Raw genomic sequence first — 20785 nt, 5'->3', positions numbered from 1 at the left:
AGAGGATACAAAACAGTCCTCAGAGATGGATGGAGAGAGGTAACAGGGTGGGAGAGGGGGTAGGAGGGTTATGAGGATGTTGATGGTGTGTGAGCAGTAGGGCTGAAGAGGGCTGGGAGTGAGACTGGAAACCAATGGGAGCCATCTCTGGGACACGCTGGAAACCTTGGTAAGAGAGGCAATGTGAATATCTTGTGGTGATCCTAACTGAGATTCCTACCAGTGGGGGAGATAGAGACTGAAGTGGCCACCTTCTGTAATTAGGCAGGACTTCCACTTAAAGGAGGGGGACCCACCCACAGATATTTTAACCTAAAATTTGTCCTGCCTACAAGATGCACAGGGATGAAGATGGAGCAGAGCCTGAGGAAAGAGTCAACCAATGACTGGCATAATTTAGACCCATCCCATGGGAGAGAACCAACACCTGATACTACTAATGACACTCTACTATGCTTCAGAAAGGAGCCTAGAACAACTATCTCCTATGAGGTTTCATCCAACATCAGATACAAATAGTGCAGAGATCCATAGCTAAACATCAGACAGACCTCAGGCAGTCTTGTGGAAGTGTGGGTTATAGAGTTGAGTGGACTGCAGGTATCAAAAACACCACAGAGTCAACTCTGTGAATCTACAGGGTCAACTCACCTGGGCCCCTTGAGATTCATGGAGAATGAACTACCAACAAAAGAGCATGCAGAGGCAGGACCTAGCCCCCCTCCTCACATTTGTAGCAGATGTGTGGCTTGGTCTTCATATGGGTCCCCTAACAATTGGAGAGGGGAATATCTCTGACTCTGTTGCCTGCCATTAGATTCCTCTTCTCCTACCTGGACTGCATGATTGGACTTCAGTGGAAAGGAGGTACTTAGTAATGCTGGGACTAGATGTCCCAGGTTGGGGTGGTACCCAAGGGAGGCTTCCCATTCTCAGAGGGAGAGATTTGTAAAGGCAGGATTGGGAGGAGAGTGGGAGGGTGGTCTGCAATTGGAGTGTGTATTAATCAGTCTTCTCTAGAGTCACAGAGCTTATGGAATGTTTCCATATATTAAGGGAATTTATTGTAATGATTTACAGTCTGTGGTCCAGTTAACCCAGCAGTGGGCAGCTGTGAATAGTAAGTCCAAGAATCTAAGAGTTGCTCAGTCCCATGAGGCTGATTATTTCACCTGATCTTCTTTATAAGCTGGAATCTAGAAGAAGTAGGTTCCAACAGATGTGCTGGCAAGTAAGTCTAAGATGAATGAGTCTTCCTTCTTCCAATGTCCTTATGTAGGCCTCCAGCAGAAGGCGTGGCCCAGATTAAAGGTGTTTATTACCAGGCCTGGATCTGGAACTTGCTTTGTCCCAGGCTGACCTTGAACTCAGAGGTCTGCTTGCCTCAGTCTCCTGGGATTAATGGCACACACTACCTTGCTGGGCCTAAACTTTTCATGGCCACTATGTCTCAAGATCTCCAAGTCAAGATCCAGGTCAGAATCCTGTATTTTCCAGCCTCAGAATCTGGATTGTACTTTATTTCAGATGTAGTCAAGTCGACAACCAGGAATACCCTCATAATCCATCCCTTGTCAACTTGACACAAATCATCTCATGTACAAATGAAACAATGACTATGTCATAAATATGTGTAACATGATATAACTATCCCTAGTATAATCACACACACGTTGTAAATTTAGGTTTATGTCCCTCAGGAACTTATATACTGATTGATATTCTCTTAATTGATGTTAAAGAAATTGGAAGAAAACACAAATATTTTTACAAATGTGTTCTTAAGAAAATAAAATGAAATCATCCATAGCCTATAAATCCTCATTTTTGTAACTGGTCATTTGTCCTGAGATGGTATTTATTACTATCTTTCTCTACTACTCATTCTGTATGTTTTCAACCCTCTGCAAGCACATCAGCAGGTCTTGGCACTTTTCATGAAGTGACCCATACCTTCATTCCTGATAGGTCTTTGTCCTTTGTCATCCCTCTTGGATTAAGCTGTTGTAGTTTCCCATTGACTTTAATTACAGGACATGGTAGCAATAAGAAACACCCTAAAGTATCTCCTTTATTCCAATAATAGTCCTTCTTACCTCCATTGTGGAGAGGCAATCCAATTTCCCCATGATAATCTGGCTCTATCACCACTCCTAACACTGTTATTCTTTTCTTAGCCTGTTGGTTTAAAGGCTTTAGAATCACAAAATTAAAGACCAGGGGTATGTCTGAACTTGCAGTTCAATGGAATGTTTGTTTTCTGAATTGTAGTTCATTCTAGATGTAGTCAAGTTAACAACCAACAATATCCATCACAGAATGCAATGTGAATTTTAAAAAATATGAAAAAAGGAGAAACTTTTGAAAAATTAAAAAAAAAAAAACAAACAACAACAAAAGCCCTTTTTCTCACTCTAGATCTTAATAAAAGCACCCAGCAGCAGTGATTGCAAAGTCTGAATGCTACAGTATCTTGGTATTTCCTCTACAAAGGAAATATACACCCCAAGTGTACACAGGACATGTGCAGCTAGTCTTGTGGCCAGAATGGAGCCAGAATGGCCTCTAGCCCAGTTCCCAATGAAGTCCTTGTTTTCCTCTGAAACACCACAGGCCTTGCTGTACTGTGTTTGTGTCAGCTGTCTAGTCTCTCAAACCAAATATGCATCAAGTGTTCCTACAGCACTCTAGGGCTTGCCAATCCCAAGGTTCCCTGACCTTCCACGTCCCTCCTGAGAACTGGTTTCAGGGACTGCAGAATGACAAGGTCAGGTTTCTCATTGTCTTTCTAGAAAATATTAGTTACTCACCGTTTCAATTAACCCCTTGTGCACCAGGGTCCAGTCAAAACCAAATTTCTTTGCTTATAAGAAAAGTGACACAAAAGCTTCATAATTTTAATCTGCACAGCGTTTATTATCAATCCAAATTTTTCTCATACTTTGTCCTATGAAAACCCACTTGTCAGTTTTTACAAGAGCTCTTGGTAACAAATTATCTGTAGTGTACAACTGGGATACAGTTGCCAATGTGTCTCCATTTGACCATGTTTCTGTTTGATTTATTACATTTTTTCTCAAAACAATTTCACTATATTCTGACTGTTTTCCCTCTTTATTATATAAATTACATCAATGAAAATTGATGGGATTTATGGATTCCAGACCCTTGTATTCTTCAATCATTTGTTTGTATTTTTAATTTTGAATATAATTGGTAATGAACTGACACAGAATTCAGCTCAAAAGAAGCAGTGTCTGATAATTTAGCTATTAATGGGAGTTCTGACCTTCAATGTAACATGGGTTATTAAACTAGCACATGCATTTAAAAATCAAGGCACAGAGTTTGGTATCAAAGTAATAGAAGCCTGGCCTTCTCAGAAACTCTTCAGACTACTTCATAAGTGAGCTGAGGACTTTTAGCCCTGCACCACATAATTTACCAGCTCCTGGTAAAATCAGAACAAATGCGTTGCCAACTGTGTCAAGGATGTGAGGGAACAAAGATGATTTCTTCCTTGTTCTTTCCACCTCTTCTCTCAGTTGACATATTTCATTCATTAACATATCAGATTGCTTTCTGAATCCTTCAGTAAGCAGTTCTTTCTGGACCTGTAAAAGAAAAATCTGCCATTATTTGCAGGCAGAATTTTGTATTTAATAATTTTACCTTAAGTACCATTATCTGCTTCCCTACCACCTCAAAAGGGTCTTGGATATTTCAAGACATTTCTATTGCACATATCAATAGAAATACCCATGATATATATGGGATTCCTCAGCACCTCCTCAGGCAGGGTGAATAATTTTGTTCCAATATACACCAAAAATTGCCCTGTGGGAGAGATTGCAGAAAGAAGGTGAACTAAAATTGACTCTCAATTCCAATGAGGGGGTATCTCTTTGATTATTTAACAGATAATGGGAATGCTGACCATGATCAATTCCAATGAGGGGGTATCTCTTTGATTATTTAACAGATAATGGGAATGCTGACCTTGTATACAGAACACTGGTTGTTAAACGCCAGCATGGCATAGGATGGATGGAAAAAAGCAGGGGAAAAAGTAGAGCAATTTATGATATTGCATCACCCTTTATTTTATTTATTATTTTATTTTTTAATTAAATCAATTACTCTGTCTCTCTCTGTGCATGAGCACATGTGTAAGTAGACGAACATGCATGTGTTTGTACAGATCCCTGGAGGGTTGAGGTTGATTGTTTTATATCTTCTTCAATTGCTTAAACCTTATTTATTATAAAATATATTTATTTTTATTTTACATGTTGGAGTATTTGCTTACATGTGTGTGTACTATGTGTATCTGTGCTGCCCCTGGATGTGAAAGAAAGGTATCAGGCCTCCTGAAATTCTAGGTTTGGACGGGAACTAAACTCAGGTCCTCTGTAAGAATAATAAGTGCTCTTAACAACTGTGCCAACTCTACAGCTTCATTTTAAAGGTAACATCTCTCCTCAACTCAAGAACTAGCTGGTTCTACTAGGCTGGCTAGCTAGACGCCCCAAGGGTCCTCCTGTCTCTTCCCAAAAAGTGACAGTGACAGTGTCACTGGCACATGTCACTTCTTCCAGAGATTACCTGGGTTCTGAAGATCCTCATCAGCTCCCTGAGTGTGCACAATGAGAGCTTTACTGACTAAGCTATCTCGCAACCCCATCCTCCTCCTGTTTTATACTGGGCTAAGTCTGATACATTCACACTAGGTGGGCCTACCTCATGTCTCTTTGGAGGTTAAGCCTAGAATCCTAAAGACTAGTGGGAAGGATCAAATGTAGCTCAAGATGACCATCCAAGAAACTTAACAAACAGCAACTCAGAACCCTGGGGGTCTCTATCTCTAAACTCCAAAGTCTAACCCTACACAGATGCTGGGAGCTTGTGTGCCCACAGGTGTCAGTAAGACCCATGTGAACTTCAATAAAAGTTGATAAGAGCTGCAGTTGAAGTTACAGGCTCGAGATTAACACTTCCCTTCCCAGTGAGTCACAGCACCAGGTCTGGCTCTGCCAAGCCCCAGCTACTTCACCTTCAGCTTGTGCTCCAGCATCTTCTCCTGCTCCCTCAGCAGCATCTCCCTTTCTCTCTCCATCTTCTCCTGAAGTTTAGCAATGTTTTCTCTGAAACTTCTCTCCTGAGCCTCCATCACTTGCTCTTGCTCCTTCTGTCTCTGCCTCAGCAGCTCTCGTTCCTTCTCAGCCACCTCCTTCTTTGTCCGCTCAGCTGTTCCACAGATGTTTGAGAAACAGAAGAAATCACAGTCAGAATGTAGCTAGGGCTCATAGGGAAACCTCTGAGTACTTCCATTAGCCAGGCAAGCATCACTGTAGTCCCTAACATGATGGAAAGGTACTAACTGACTGGACATACAACACAACACCAAATCCCTTATTGTTTCCACATCTAGGAGAGGTCATGACTGCTGGCAAGAGGAAACTCCTTGCTCCAGGAGAACCTTCCTGCACATCAGTCAGATAACTTTGCAGAATGTACCCACCCCTCCAACAGCTGGACCCTCTACCCTACCTGCTATGGCCTTGTCTCCCTCTGTAAGAGCTTTGTCTGACTGCAGGATGGAGTTCTCCATAGTAGCTTGTGATTGTAGGAAACTCTTAAGAACTTCTTTTGCCTGGGGACCCAAGACAAGAAAACATAATTTAGGCAGTAAAAATACAGTCTTCTACTGAGGTACTTATTGATCAATAAAACTTTTAGTCTTTTGAGTCTTGTCCTACAGTGTTTAATTCCATGGTCATAACCAAAATTCAAGCTCTTCCTGGAAAACCCTCTGCCTCAGGCTCCTTGCTAGCTTCACAGTCTCCCTTCCCAGAGATGCTGCCCACCAGCTGCCCCAGGATATAGCCCCAGTCACAGTTGTATGCAGTTTCAATGGCATATAGCCTCCACTGTTTATTAGGCTTGGATATATTTTTTTCCTACCTTCATGGGGATCCCAGACTTTATAGCTAAGATAACACCTACAGATATGTTACATTGTATCTCAGATGGCCAATACTTGTATTTCTAGGCCACTTTCTTAGTTTCTTTATCCACCTTTATCATATTATTAACAAATGAAAATTGTATCTGTTTAAGCCACACAACATAATTTTTTATTGATCATATACTGGTAAGTAATATAATTAAAGAAATTTGTGTTTCAGTTGCTTCAAATAGTTAAAATGCAATATTTGTCTTTCTGTTTAAGGCTTATTTCCATGAACATAATGTCTTCCAGATTCATTCATATTTTCACAATTGGTGCCATTTTTAAGGTTGAATATTATATTAATATGAAATATTATACTATATACTAATATGAATATACTAATATAAAATAGATGACAAATGATATATGATGATGAGGAGGATAGATTAGATAGGTAGATGTTGGTAGATAATAAGATAGGTAGATAGATACATGATAGATAGGTAGACAGATAAATGATAGATAGATAGATAGATAGATAGAGATAGAGAGATAGATGATAGACCGAGAGATGATAGATAATAGATGATAGATAGATAGATAGATAGATAGATAGATAGATAGATACATGATAGATAGAATAAGGACTTCCATTAATTAATAGTCAAAATAGCATGACACTGGCATAAAAACAGACATATAAAGCAATAACAGAGAACTGAGAGCCAAGACATAATGAAATTACATCCTTGTATTACACTCAACACATAAGAAACTGAAAATGGATTAAACCTAAGACCTGGCACTTTAAAACTCCTAGAAGTACGGGGAAAGCCACTTGACATTGTCTTTGTGTTGGTGTTTTAGATTTAACAGCAGAAACACAGATAAATAGAGGTGAGAGGGCAGGCAACCATAAGCTTTCTGACAGAGAAAGGAGGAGCTGATAGGATGAAAGGAGATATACAGAATGAGAGAAGATGTCTCAAGCTGCACAGTGATAAGGAGTTAACATGTGAAAAAGACGAGGAATGCATAAACACAACAGGGAAAACTGGCATGCTTAACAAAACATGTAATTGCCTTGAAAAGATATTTCTTGAAATAAGGAATTCAAATGGCCAGCAAGTATTTGTACTCCACATTACTAATCCTTTGTAAAATAACAAATCAAAACCACAAATGGGGTGTCACCTCACTCTTGTGACCATGCCTATTATCAAAACCTCAAAAGTTTTGGTTGAGTTTGAGGAAAACAAAGGAACATTTACAGATCTCTTCATGAAGTGGAAACTGGTAGCAGTCGTGAAGCAAAACAGCATAGATTCCTTAAAAGATGGAATCTGAGGTTCTATTGGCTGTCCTTACAAATCTGCTAGTGAGCAGCTGTGTGGCCATAGCCATCATGTGAGGACATCCATGATTACATTTCTCTAACACGTGAGAATGGAAAACTCTGCTGCTTCATTTATTTATCCTGAGAATTAAAACTGGTATTCCAGGCAAGTGACCTGAAATGAACCATCAGGCCAGACCTGAATGCTCAGTGTCTGCTACCCAGGAACTCATCTTCACCTTGGTACATCTACTGGTACCTAGCAGTGAGCACTCAGCTGAGCTCTGTAAGCCATTGCCTCTGTCATTCCCACCTTCACTCCCTTCCTCGGCACTTGCTCGTAGCCCAGTTCAACCTGATTCCTGGCTTCTAAGTAGAGACTGTGGCCCCCAGGGACAGAGAAAGCTCCACTGGAGATGCTCTCCCTCAGGGACTCTGAAAGCTTCTCCAGCTCAGCCTGGCAGTGACGGATAGATGCTGCTTCATTCTGTAGCATGAACTCTTCCTTCCTTTCCTCTATGGCGGCCTGCGGGATGAGTAGGGGAAGACAAAACAGTCTCTTAGAAGGAAAGTGCCACCCTGATCATCCAGAAGTGGCTGGAGACAGGAAGAGGATCAGGAGGATCAGGAGATTTGCTTTAGCCCCAGTTGGGTCAATTCTGAGTGACTTCAGGAAGTCTGTCAACTTCCTGGAGTTCATATCCAGCAGCTGTGAAATAGACTTGGAAGATGCGAGTTCAGTTTACTCAGAAACACAGATTTTCGTGGTGAACAACACAAAGGTAAATTTGTTTTTGTTTAATGATATTTCCTCTGAGAATGAAGGTGGATGTGGCCAACAAACCAGTTCATCACAGGTAAGTGTACTCTTATCAGGGTTTTGAACCCTCTTGATTTCTGAATAATTATTTGAGTGTCAGGATGCTGGAATAGGTACGTTTGTTTCTTTATGTGGTTGTGTGTGTGTATGTGTGTGGGGGGATGTGTAGTGTGTGTATGTGTTATATGTGTGTGTGCCTGTGTTCTTAAGTGATAATCTTGATTAATCTTCTCAATATGAACTATGACTTTTGTCCTCAAGGGTTCAAATTCAAATGAAAGACAAGCGCCTCTCAGGGAGGCTACCTTTAGTCAGGAGGTCATGGTTGTCCACTGAGAGTTGTTTCTAGATGAAAACGCTTTTAACAACCTGGGATAATGAACGTGATGGATAGCACTCCTATGCTGATAATAATGATACATGACTATAGTAATCCTATTAGTATATGGCACAGGGTGACCTAGCCTCACCCTTCAAAATGTAAGTTTCATCTGGCTGTGGCAAGAAGAGGAATCAGAACATTTAGAAACAAGAACAGCCTTCAGCCCAGTGCTTCCATATTTCCTGGTAAGTGGAGAGGGTAAGTGGAGTTGACACCACAGTTTTTTTGTTTGTAGTACACTGAGCAGAAACTCACACACCGTTGCTTCACCTTAAACTTTGAGCTAATAAACTACATATTTTTCTCAAGGATTTAGCACATCATAGCTTGTTTCATAGCAATAAAAGTAAATAAAATTCTATTTTTTTTGAGAAAGGGCACATTCTAGCACAATGAGACATGTTACTCATAAAAATTCTAATAAGATGCAGATCTTGAGGTAAGGAAAGTAATGTCTAGGGGCCCTCTCAGAAGTGCATGGATCAGGAAAAACAAACACTAAGATGTGTTACCACCAGCCTCTTCTGGAACTCCTGCTCATCATCCTTGAAGGAGTGCTCCATGAAGACAGCAATGGCTTCCTTCTCACAGGCTGCATGCACATCCAGCAGCTCCTGGACCGTGTCTGTGGGGAGCCTCACTCGCTGGCCCATCTGCTTACTATAGTGGTCAGCTGCCTTCTGCACAGCTGCTGAGTTTTCACGTTGGGCCAGAGTCATCACTGCATTCTCCAAACAAGGCACAGTCCCACTGTTGATGGCATCCACATAGGTCTGCACCAAAGTCCCCAGCCCTGAGAAAAACATCATTAAGAAATAGAAAGTTTCCAAGACCAGCCTAGTCTATAGAATGAATTCCAGAACAGCCAGGGCTACATAGAGGAAGCCTATCTATGAAATAAAATAAAATAAAATAAAATAAAATAAAATAAAATAAAATGATTGTTCTCACTAATTGTTGCTATAAGCTTTAAGCCTAGCACTATTTAAAGCATCACAATTCTATTTCTCTTGACATTTTCTTCCCCTCTTATTTCTCTCATATCTTCTGTTCTCATTTCATGCCCTCTTTGAGTCGGTATCTATTTAATAAAATCAACTACTTTCCTTTGTAGTTCTCAAATTCAATTCATTAAAAATAATCAGTGATTATAAACAAGAGGTTTCGAGGTTTCTTGGGAAGGGAACACTACCATGTAAATAAAATAAAAGTTGGTTTGAAGGAGAAAGTACACTTCACCTTTTGTGAGACCAAATTCCAAATAAAAATTCAAGTCCCATCAGAAGAAAAAAAATAAAAACCACCATCAGATATTTGAAGACAGAATATAGAACATGGAAGAAAGTCCATATTTCAAGGGTAAAGCCAAGTTACACAGGCAGAGTGTCTGTCTGTGAGGCTTGGTATGTTTAAGTTGGTTTCTTCAATTGCATGGGTCTCCTGCCCTGCTATGTTCAGACTGGTGTCAGCCCATAAATAATCTGTATAATCAAACTGAGACCCTCTTCCGGGGACCCCAAGTCATCTTGCAGATTTCTGTCTGGTCATCTTCTGGTGTTAGTTGTGTGAGGTCTGCAAGACCTCAATAAACACTCATATATGGAACATTCAGGTATGGAACATGTATGCCTGGTATGCACATTTGTCTCTGCATATTCCTTTATGTGAGCAAACAAAAAATGTTCAAGACTACAGAAGAATCCCCACCTCATCACATACTCTAAGCCACAGAGACATGCTTGTGACAAAAGAAACTCACGATTTCCTGTGACAATGACTCCCCCTCTAAGAGTCTTGGTCTTGCCATTGTCGAAGATGTAGGAACAGAATTTCTTTGATTCAACCTGGAAATTCCATTCCAGTTGGTTTTCTGGAACATTTTCAATGTGGAATAATAAACTTTTGTCACTTGTGGGCCTGTCAAAGACAAAGCACTTCCGTACCGGAAAAAAATATCTGATACACTCTCTGGTCGTGTTGGCCCCTTGGACTTTGGAATTGTTTCCTGGAAAAAAAAACAAAACACTCATTGAAGAGAGTACTGGAAGATAATGTGGTTGACAACTTTCTAGGAATGTTTCCAAGGCTGTAACTGCAATGCTTGCAAGTCTCCCTTCCTCTGACTGGCTGCACCAACAGTTTTAAAGAACCCAGGGCATTTGGAGACTTCATCGTTAAGTCGTTATACTGGACTTGACATTGTTTTGCAGAGAGACTCTGTGGCATAAATTAACTGTTTATAAATGAATGAATAAAAGGCAAATATTGATCAATTAGGTACGTATCTATCCTACTAAATATAATTCCTGTAATGAGTTTGTAATATTAACATGCCATCACATTGCATAAGGCTGGAGGGTGAAATTTTAGTGAAAAATGAAGTATTTCTCATTAGTAGAAACATGTATCTATTCCCCCACCCCCATCCACCAAGAGGTAAGTAGTTTATACACCTACATCTACATAAAAGTGTAACTACTTGAGATACTATGACATTCTGAGTAGGAAATGATTTTAAAATTATGTCAAGAGATTTTCTTGTAATTTTAGGTTTTCTTACTTATTTGTTTGATGAACCGTCTTCTCGAGGTAGACTGAGAAGAACATATAAATTAATAGGTAACAAGTAAACAAGGCATAGGAAATAATTACATTGATTGTAATCCTCTCGTTTTTTTGTTTTATTTTCATTTTTGTAATATTAATGGGTATAAAATCATTTGTCATGACATGTCCTCAGTTACAGTGGGTTTAAATCGCCTTGGGACACTTTCAAGTAACAATGATTGTCCAAATTATGGACACTTGTCAATTGTCATCACCATTATCAAGAGTTTCAATGCTGTCTCAAGAAAAAGATGTCAAGCACTGAGCAGGGCTCAGCTGTTTCTAACTTCCCTCGCCCACTGATACCTGGAGTCAGTTTCAGGGCGTTCTCCAGGTACTCGTCTTCTGTGATGACACGTCCATCTAACTTCAGCTCCAGAACAAAATCTCGAACAGTCCAGATAAAGTCTGGGAAGAAACCTACAAACTCACTAGAGTCCTCCACTTTATCTTCTCTTGGGCTCGATTTTGCCCGGATTAGCTGTGTTAATTCAGTCACATAGCTGGGATTGTAGCTAAGGATATGAAACAAAATACCTTCCAGGTCTCATGTAGACACAATTATTAAAAATAGTCCCCTTTTGACTGGAGAGATGGCTCAGTGGTTAAGAGCACTGACTGCGCTTACAGAGGTACTGAGTTCAATTCCCAGCAACCACATGGTGGCTCACAACCATCTGTAATGGGATCTGATGCCCTAATGTGGTGTGTCTGAAGACAGCGACAGTGTACTCATCTACATAAAATAAATAAATCTTTAAGAGAGAGAGAGAGAGAGAGAGAGAGAGAGAGAGAGAATAGTCCTCTTTGTCCTGTGCTTACTCTAATTCAAGACTTACTGACTTAAACCAGAGAACAAGTAGTAAGTTGCCTTCTTCCTACACTCAAGGAAACATGGCAGTTTCATCCCTGGAAGGATACTGCAGCTGCTCCAGGGCCTGGTGGTTGATGGTGCTCATGCTGTTGTAGACAAAGGTGCTACTTAGAAGCACAGCCAGGGCGAAGATCCACGAGTCGTTCTTAGAGTCACCCTGGAGAGCACAAAAGGGCAAAGAAATTAAGAGTCACATACTCATTCACTCATTCATTCATCCATCCATCCAATCATCCAATTGTTTATTCATTCTTTAAGATACACTATTAGTGACTCTGAAAGAAATAACAAAATTTGAAGATAATGTTGCATTCAATCCTCATTCTTAATACTTACATTGATCCCTCTCAGGGCATTTGCTTCTCTAGCAATTAAATTAACTGATAGAGTTAGCATATAGCTCAGTGGTAGGTGCACAAAGCCCTGGGTTCAGTTCCCAGAACTGACTGATAAAAAGACAAGATATTCAATGTATATCAAACATTTCCTAAGTGCCTGGAATACAGTAGGCAGTGAAAAAATGGGCAGCTATACCTTTATAAATTTTATCTCAATTATAGACACAAACCCCATTTCACTAAAGGTAACTCTTTGTTTTATCTCTGACAACATGCAGAGAAATGTTTTGTGGCTAGCAATTTCCAAATGGTTGCCTTCTGAAAAATGACTTTTTGCAATAGCAAATAAACTTGTAAACATATAAATACAACCACAATGTCAATTTCTGCTGGGAAAAGAACCAAAATTATAAACAACAAAAACAAACAAACAAAATAACATAGAAAGATAGGTAGTGGGGGGTGTTAATCTGAGAATTTAGAACAAGATGTCATTGTATTAGAGAAGACACTACCTCACCTTTTCTACATCACCAAGGCCCTCTGTGTCCAGAAGGACCAGGGTGTGGGTTGGCTTGGTGGGATGGGGCACACACCACATCCAGATGCCTTTGGTTTCAGATTGTACCGTGGAGCCCAAGGAGAAACCTAGAGGGAAAAGGAAAACAAAAAAGGGTCCTGGCAGGAAGATGGGACTAGTAGAGTTACTGAGACTATTTCAAGGAAAGGGGTTGCTGTCATTTCAGCAAGGACAATTAATTTAGTCTGTATATAACAGATGCTTTCAAGAAACACTTGGTAACGTCTAATTATCTCATTCTTGCAACTTCTCAAAGTGGACTGTGTCAGAGAATTAGTTTAGACTCTATTGGAGTGTTTTGATCTGAATCCAAAGATATCCGAAGACATGGGGTTCGGTGACTACGAAACAGCAGCGGATGGCCACATAACTGGCCTGAGTTCCCTCGGCTTTGACCCTGGTGAGCTTTAGCATGTGCCCTGGGCCTATTGCTCCACTTCTGGTCACAGTTCACTTCATGTAGTTCCAGTCTGTATTTCTCTTGCCACATGTGGGCATTCACTCTTCACCTGCTTCTTTCTAATAAGGAGCTAATTCCTACCTGGCCATTCCTACTGCTCACACCTGCTGGTTGCCTCCGCCCCTCTATGCAGCTGTGAGCTGTGCCAGCATATTCTCCAATTACTCCATGAGTGGGCGCTAGAGGTTAGATCTGGAATGTCAATCAACCAAAGGCTGATACTTCTAGGCTTGTTCTACATAATGATGAAGGGCATAATTGTGGAAACTCTGAGAGGTGAGGCCAAGTGGAGGTCTTCAGGTGTGCCTTTAAAGGACACTGTGGATACTGTATGTCTCTTTGATGTTGTTGGTGTTGTTGCTGTTGCTTTCTTAACGCCTGACTCCAAATTAACAGAGCAGCACAGCTCCACCATAGGCTTCCTGCTAAACTGTACTACCTTTCCCGCCAGGTCCATAAGCACTGGGGCCAATTACAGAGGACTTGAAGCCTCTAAGCACCACCAGTCAAAACAAACCTTTGTCATTGCCAATGATTTCTCCCATGCATTTGGCATGGTGATGGACAGCTGGCTGGCAGAGTGGGCTCCTGTCTCCTGCCAGGCCCCTGATGGTCACATTAGTTTTTGTTCATTTTTTTTGATGCCCCTTCCTCTGAGGAACGACAGGGACCAGGATGAGAGAAGGGAAGAAATGAGAAAAGGAAAGATTATAGGGACAAAGCTGTGGGAGGCGGGGAGGCTGTTCAAACTTATTATATCCAGGCATGAAAATGGCCATATGTAATGCAATATAGCAAAAGATCAAAATAACGCTTTAAAAAGGTTTAACAGGAAATACAAAAAACAAAGCAAAAACAACAAAGCAACGCCCCCGACACTCCCCCCACACCAAGATGGGATGATAGCCCAGTTCGATGTTGGATATATAAAAACAACAGTACACATCCTTCAGCCCACCTATTTTTTTAATAGTACAGGTGGGACAATAGTCAAACTTGAAATGTGCCTGTGGCTTGGGCAAAAGTACAGAGGGGGAATGGGTCCTTTTGGTTCAGGTGCTGATCAGGCCAGAGTGGCAGGGCTCAAGAGGAATGTTGTGGTAGATCTTTTCATGGAGCTGGGAAACTACTAACACTCAGAAGAATGTGATTTTTTTGTAGGTTAAGAAATTATATATTTTACGACAAGAAGGGGAATTTTCACTCCTGAGAGGGATTAGAGTCTTCCATGAGATTCCCTCTAGAAAAGTGATCTCAGGTCTATGGGACGCTAGTCCAAGCGAATGGTCCCTTACACACGCAAAGGACACTCACCATGGTTCTGTCCTGCGAGACGATTCATGAGGTAGGACTTCCCTGTACGAGATAAACCAACAATGGCCACCACCACCAGAGGCTGAGCTATCTGCTCCAGAATCCTTATGGCCTCCAGATTTACTGTCAGCTGCTCTTTCCAATTTTGCACCAGACAAATGGGCGCCTCCATGGTCAACTCAGATGTCCCAGCTCCCTGTAACTCAGAACAGTCACTCACTCAAATATGGGATCTTGAAGTTGTCTCTTGTCATTCATTTTGAAAGGCAGGCATAAGTCAGCTTTTGTTTCTGTAACATGTGTCTCAGTTTCTGTATGTTTCTAAAGCGGGAAAGAAGTCCAGCCTTTCCAAACCTCTTACAGCACCTCGCAAACAATATCTTACGATTCTTATTTGAACTAGTAAAAGTATTCCCCAGGGCCTTAAACAATAACATGAGAAAGCTCGGTCACTGATGTCAGAGACTGAGAGCACTCGGTTTTTGCAGGAAGTGAGGCAAAAATGCACATGAGCTGCAAAGTGGGTAGGAAGGTTTCCTGGCATTCTGAAAGAATTTGACTTCTGATTCAGTATGTGAAGTTTACTGCCCCAGTATTGGGCACTGCTTTAGGTGGCTGTTATCAAAGAATAAACAAAACGGGTGCAAATTTCTGCCTTGGTGAGCCTCTGTTCAAATGGTAGAAAAAGCAGAGAATGAACATACACAAGCGCACCTTAGAATAAAATAAGTATAGAACGAGGTAGGGATATTGGAGGTTGAATTCAGATGAAACAGGGACTGACTCCACCAAAATAAGATAAAATGAAGTCTCTTGGTGACACCTTTGAGGACAGAAGTCGGCTCTCAAGAAAGCATTGAAGGCTCAAGGAAGAAAACTGGGAGAAGCTACCCTACAAGAGGCTGCTGGGCTACTGCATTTGGATCCTGGGTCCTAGACAGGGCTTCCTTCCCAAGTTCCCACCCGCAAGGATGGGACATACTCATGGGCTCCCAAGCTGGGTTGAAGACCCCAAAAAAAGCAGTACATGCACCCTTGGGCCACCAGGCGGTGCTCTGCAAAGAGCCACAAGACCCTGTGAGGTCTGCAGCCAGCATTCAGCTCACCCACCAGGGTGTCTGCAACCACAACGTGGAATTGACCCAGGAATTTCGCCCCCTAGGTTTGTTGAAACACATGTGATGACTCACCCAAGTGCTGGCTCTGCAACAGGGACAGTCCTCAGCCAGCTTGGTTCCTTCGCTGAGCTTCCTGCTGCTCCAGGCTCCTTGGAGCAGCCACTGTTAGAAGTGGCAAAGTAATAGCCACCCAAAGGCAAACTGAGATAAAGGAAACCGAAATTGAAACCAAGCTCCTTGCTGAATGACTAAGTCATGAGGGTTTGAGCAAAATAACAGTTTGTGACCTAAGCTGAGCTGGGCAGGAGGAATTTCCCACATTCCTCCGGACTTTCTAAAGTTATCACCATGGCACATCTTGCAGATTGAGGCTGTTTTTTTCTTTCCTAGAGTGTATTCTGTCACGGATGCTAAAAAAAGGAGAAAACAGAATCACACTTGGCATACAAGTCGATCTGTATACTCCCTATGGCACACTACTAATCAGTGATTGTCATTCAGTGCTCTGGGTCTCTTGGATTTAGACTGTTACATCAGCATGGTGGTCTCTTCCTTCCCCTGCACACATTTCAGAGGAAATGCTTCCTCTCAAATGGAGCAGGAGAAAATAGCAGAGCCATTATACAGCCCAAACTCAGGCTGTGTATTCTTGCCAAAACAGATGAGTACATTTCCCCCAGCAGAGACGCCCTTTCTCTTTCCTTTCCTGTGTTTTCCAGGGATCAGAGAAATAGAAACTGAACCGGTGTCCTGACATGAACCAGTTTTGTTTAGCAAGCCAAAGATGATTGCTCAAGCCCTGGGTGTGTTAGCCTTTTTGCTAAAGAAAAACTGTCCCCAATTTCCTTAAAGTGCTCACACCTCCTGTCAGCTACCTGTTAGAGTCTTTAACCAAAGCTTCATAAAGATGGTGAACTATAGAGATGGCCATGATTATAGTTCAACATAGAGATGCCCATTGTTTGCAGTGCAGCCTGCTTGGGAAGGACAACCATGATTCAGGCAAGTCTGTCAGTAGAGCTAACAACTCTGGATTGTTTCTCCCCCGCCCTGACTGACAGAAAGTCCCCAGTGTGCCTTACCTCTCTTTCTGGGGTCTCTGACTACTCCCTTTCTTTTTGGCCATTTGTCCAGTACAGGTGTTCATTCCTATTTTACAAATCCAAACTTCCAAATCCTCCCAATACTGACGTTTTTGGAATTCTGAAATAAAACCATAAGTAGAAAAATTCTATTCTATGAAAGTGTCCCTTTTTCATGAGTTATTTAAAATATTGTATGTGTTAGCTGGACATGGTAGTGAAAACATATATCAGGAAGTGGAGGCAGGGGAACCAGGAGTAGGGGGTCATCTTTAGCTATATGTTAAGCTTGAGGCTAGCTTGGGCTACATGGGATTTTTGTCTCAAAAATCAAATATATATATAATCTGTGAGGTTGGGATGGGGGTGGGGTTCATGTATGCTATGTTGCCAGTGCTTAGACTGCTTCATGTATAGAACCTCTCTTTTTCACTTATTTTGGGGCATATTTGTGCTTGCTACTGCATATACCAGGCTGGGTGGCCGGTGAGTTTGCAGGGACTCCCCAATCTCTGTCTCCATCTCACCATAGGATCAATGGGATTAGAGATTTCACATGGGCTCCAGAAATCCAAACTCAGTATCCCTTGGTGATGTGGCCAAAACAGACCTAGATGTGCTATAAAACAAAAGCTTCTGCCCTGTAGTAAAGAAAAGGATAACAAGTTTCAACAGGGGAAAAAAAAAGAACACTCCTCCATCACATGCATTAGCAAAATCATCTTCATCCCTTCGTCACCTTCAGTGAGTGTTCTGGTACACCCGTGCCCAATATCCAAATATAAAGAGCAGTTACCCCAGCTCTTTCATAGCACAGATATTATGTAGGCAGCATTAAAAAAAGGCCATAGCCAGACTGACTGACGTGTCAGTTAATAGAGTTCAGGTGAGCTACAACAGGTCAGATTTTATTATTAACTGCATACACGTTATCATTAACTATCCCTAAGGCTGCTTAGGTTGACATCCTTACATAATCAATGGGAGTGTCCATTAGTGCTCTTTTGTCCCTTGGTCATAAGAAAATGACTACATCTCCTTAATGGATCAACAAGGCAGACCATGTGACTTGCTATGTAAATTAGTTGTGAGTGAAAGGTAGTTACTAATGGCATTTCAGATTCTCACTAGTCCAGCTATCCCTTCCTGAGAAGGAAAGCTCATACACAAATTGCTCCATTCAACTGATCACAGAAAGAATGGACACAAAGCTTACACTTGACTCTAACCTAAAACCTAGTGTATGCCTCTGCAGCTAATTGAGTTACATAAAAACAGAAATACACAATGTTAGCATTCTGTCTAAACTCCATCCCCACAGTTACCTGCCAATAGCCAGGTAGGCCTGGCCTACTATAAAAGGGGCTGCTTGTCCCTGCCTCTCTCTCTTGCTCTCTCTCACTCTTGCTTTCTTGATCCCTCTGTCCTCTCTCCCCTTCCCCCCCCTCCCCACGAGCTCATGGCCAGCTCTTCCTCCTCCTCCTCCTCCTCCTCCTCCTCCTCCTCCTCCTCTTCTTCTTCTTCTTTTACCTCTCTCTCTCTCTCTCTCTCTCTCTCTCTCTCTCTCTCTCTCTCTCTCTCCCTCCCTCTAATACCCTCCTGGCTCCTCTCCCCATGCCCTGAATAAACTCTATTCTATACTCTGGCAGTGTGTGGCTGGTCCCTCAGGGGAAAGAGATGCCCAGGCATAAGCCCCTCTGAGACATCCCCTTCCCCCACACCTCACCACACACACCTCCAGGGAACATATTCTCTTTCTCCTTTTTAAACACAGCACACACCAATTTTCACAATCTGTTAACATATTTGAGGTTTGGTTGTGCCAAATCTGCCTATATATGGGTCTGCCTGTCTTCCAATTAGAAGCAGATTCCCCTAACCACTCACTTTTCTCAATGGTGAGTTTTTATGTCTTCCTCTCTTTGTTTGGTCTCTAGGATAGTGTAGAGAATTTTCCACACAAGGCAAGTAAGAAAATGCAATTCTTAAAGTATCAAAAGGTATGTTTTTCTTTGTTGACAAGGAAGAAATTATGACTATATGTCTGTCAATGAAAAGAACTTGTTCCCTTATTTCTTCCTAAAGCAGACACCAGGATTTCCCACAAACAACTCACCTGGGAAGGATTCCCCATGAAGATCTCTTCATGCTGCTTTCACCATTGACATCAGATGTGTTGGCATGCCTGGTGGTAGTAGTGCTTGTTTTTAATCCCAGCTTTAGGGGGTGGGGGGAGGGGCAGGTGTATCTCAGAGTTCAAGATAACCCTGGTCTACAGAGTGAGTTCCAGGACATTCAGAGCTACACCTAGAAACCCTGTCTCAGAAACCAAACAACAACCAAACAAAAACCAAACCAACCAAACAAGCAAAAATGCATTGGCACACGAAACGCATAGACTAATTTTAGAGCTGCTTGTTTCTTAGGTGCCATTACTTACATAGCATTTTAGTTGAGAAAGATATTTCTATTTTTCAGATTTTTACTTTTCTTCTCTATAAAGTGTTTTATGTACAATTTAAAGGAAAGTGGAGAGAGGAAAAAAAGACACATGTGAGTAAAGAAATCCTCTCCTTAAAAATGCACTCCTCAGTAGAAGAGGATGTACCTAATCCTGTAGACTTGTCCTAGGGGAGGGGCATGCCCCCTGGTGGGAGGAGAGGGTGTACCCTCTCAGAGGCAAAGGAGAGGGGGGATGGGATGAAGAAGTCAAGGAGGGGGTGACAAGGAGGAGGGGGAAATTCTGAATGCAAAATAATAAAAGAATTAATTTTTCAAAATGTACATGTCTGTCCATCAAGAGACTTTCCCACATAACAGTTCCACTGCACACATACTGATGTCTCTCCATATGAATGGACACAGTCCTGTCCTGCTGTAATCTTCATCTGCCCAGGGAACAGACTGTGTATACTGAAAATGCAATAGTTAAAGTTTCTATGCATTCTTCGAACAAAGGGAAAGAGCTGAATGGGTGTGAACTAGAGCGTGGAACTGATTCTAGGGATGGTGCACAAGGTATCTAAGTACAGCTGTGAATGTGATTTTGTCATTAATTGCTCAGGGGACGATGTCTTTGCCCCTTGGCCACCCTCAGGTAAGTATCACTTGATGCATGTCACCACAACCACAGGAACAACAGACCTTAGACTCAACCTTATATCTTTGTCACTGTCCCCTGATAAGAGATTCCTGGCAAACAGTTGAAGAGAATGTTTCCATCCTAAGTTCCAAGATCAAATGTGAAATCTGAATAGAGGTAGATTGGCTTCTCTTGATAGTCTGTCATATCTGATTTATTTGTAGGTTATTAATCTTTGTTCTACACATGTTTCTCCAGTACTTGTCAAAGGTAGTTTACTAAAGGTTAAGAAGTTTTAGAATTTTGACTTTAATGACAGACCTATTAAAATGTATTGGTAAAGCTGTCCATTTATGTTTTTCATATATGTTTTTATCACTTCAAGGCCTTCAGAACCATAGCTTCATACTGATTCAAAGAAGAAGGAAAGAAAGAAAGAAAGAAAGAAAGAAAGAAAGAAAGAAAGAAAGAAAGAAAGAAAGAAAGAGAAAGAAAAGGAAAGGAAAGGAAAGGAAAAGAAGGAAGGAGGGATGGAGGGAAGAATATGAGGCTTCAACGATAGCTTAGCTGGTAAAGTCCTTACTATGTTAGCATAAGAACTTGAACTCAACCCTTAACACTTACAAAAATATCTGCACACAGTGGCACATGCTGGGACTCTCACTTCTGGGGAGATGGATTCACAGCCTCCCAGAGCTTTCAGGCCAGACAGCCTTGCCTAATCAGTATGCCCCAAGGTCCCCAAGAGAGACTGTTTCAAAAACAGTGGGTGATTCTTGAGGAATGACACCCAAAGCTGGTCTCTGTTTTACAATTTTAAAAGTTATATTTGTTTCCTG

General features: G+C 41.5%; 1 protein-coding gene across 2 annotated transcripts; it reads right to left on the bottom strand.

The window, feature by feature from the left end:
* Positions 1–2892: 2892 nt before the first annotated feature.
* LOC117707227 (guanylate-binding protein 3) lies at positions 2893–16429 on the bottom strand. 2 transcript variants are annotated; one of them, XM_076933320.1, is made up of 11 exons: positions 15855–16429; positions 14665–14706; positions 12831–12958; positions 12020–12129; positions 11405–11601; positions 10251–10496; positions 9004–9284; positions 7603–7815; positions 5551–5653; positions 5054–5247; positions 2893–3614 (listed from the first exon to the last, which is right to left on the bottom strand). In XM_076933320.1, exons 2-11 carry the CDS (start codon positions 14690–14692, stop codon positions 3396–3398), a joined length of 1719 nt encoding a protein of 572 aa, XP_076789435.1. In that variant the 5' UTR covers positions 14693–14706; positions 15855–16429; the 3' UTR covers positions 2893–3395. The 2 variants fall into 2 exon arrangements, with proteins under 2 accessions (XP_076789435.1, XP_034356547.1); XM_034500656.2 differs by having other exon boundaries at positions 14665–14860; positions 15855–16428.
* Positions 16430–20785: the final 4356 nt, after the last annotated feature.

The sequence above is a fragment of the Arvicanthis niloticus genome, chromosome 4 (assembly GCF_011762505.2).
Source record: "Arvicanthis niloticus isolate mArvNil1 chromosome 4, mArvNil1.pat.X, whole genome shotgun sequence".
Classification (NCBI taxonomy): Eukaryota; Metazoa; Chordata; class Mammalia; order Rodentia; family Muridae; genus Arvicanthis; species Arvicanthis niloticus.
The sequence above is the reverse complement of the archived record's forward strand: the minus strand, read 5'-3'. Positions and strand labels throughout refer to the sequence as shown.

What these genes read in the sequence shown, in the direction of transcription:
- LOC117707227 (XM_034500656.2), bottom strand. Translation starts at nt 14,836, where the DNA reads ATGGAGGCGCCCATTTGTCTGGTGCAAAATTGGAAAGAGCAGCTGACA. An exon ending in CGCCCTGAAACTGACTCCAG is followed by an intron (nt 10,497 to 11,404) that starts GTATCAGTGGGC and finishes TTTTTTTTCCAG; the next exon opens with GAAACAATTCCAAAGTCCAA. An exon ending in AGTCATTGTCACAGGAAATC is followed by an intron (nt 9,285 to 10,250) that starts GTGAGTTTCTTT and finishes TGTTTTTCTCAG; the next exon opens with GGCTGGGGACTTTGGTGCAG.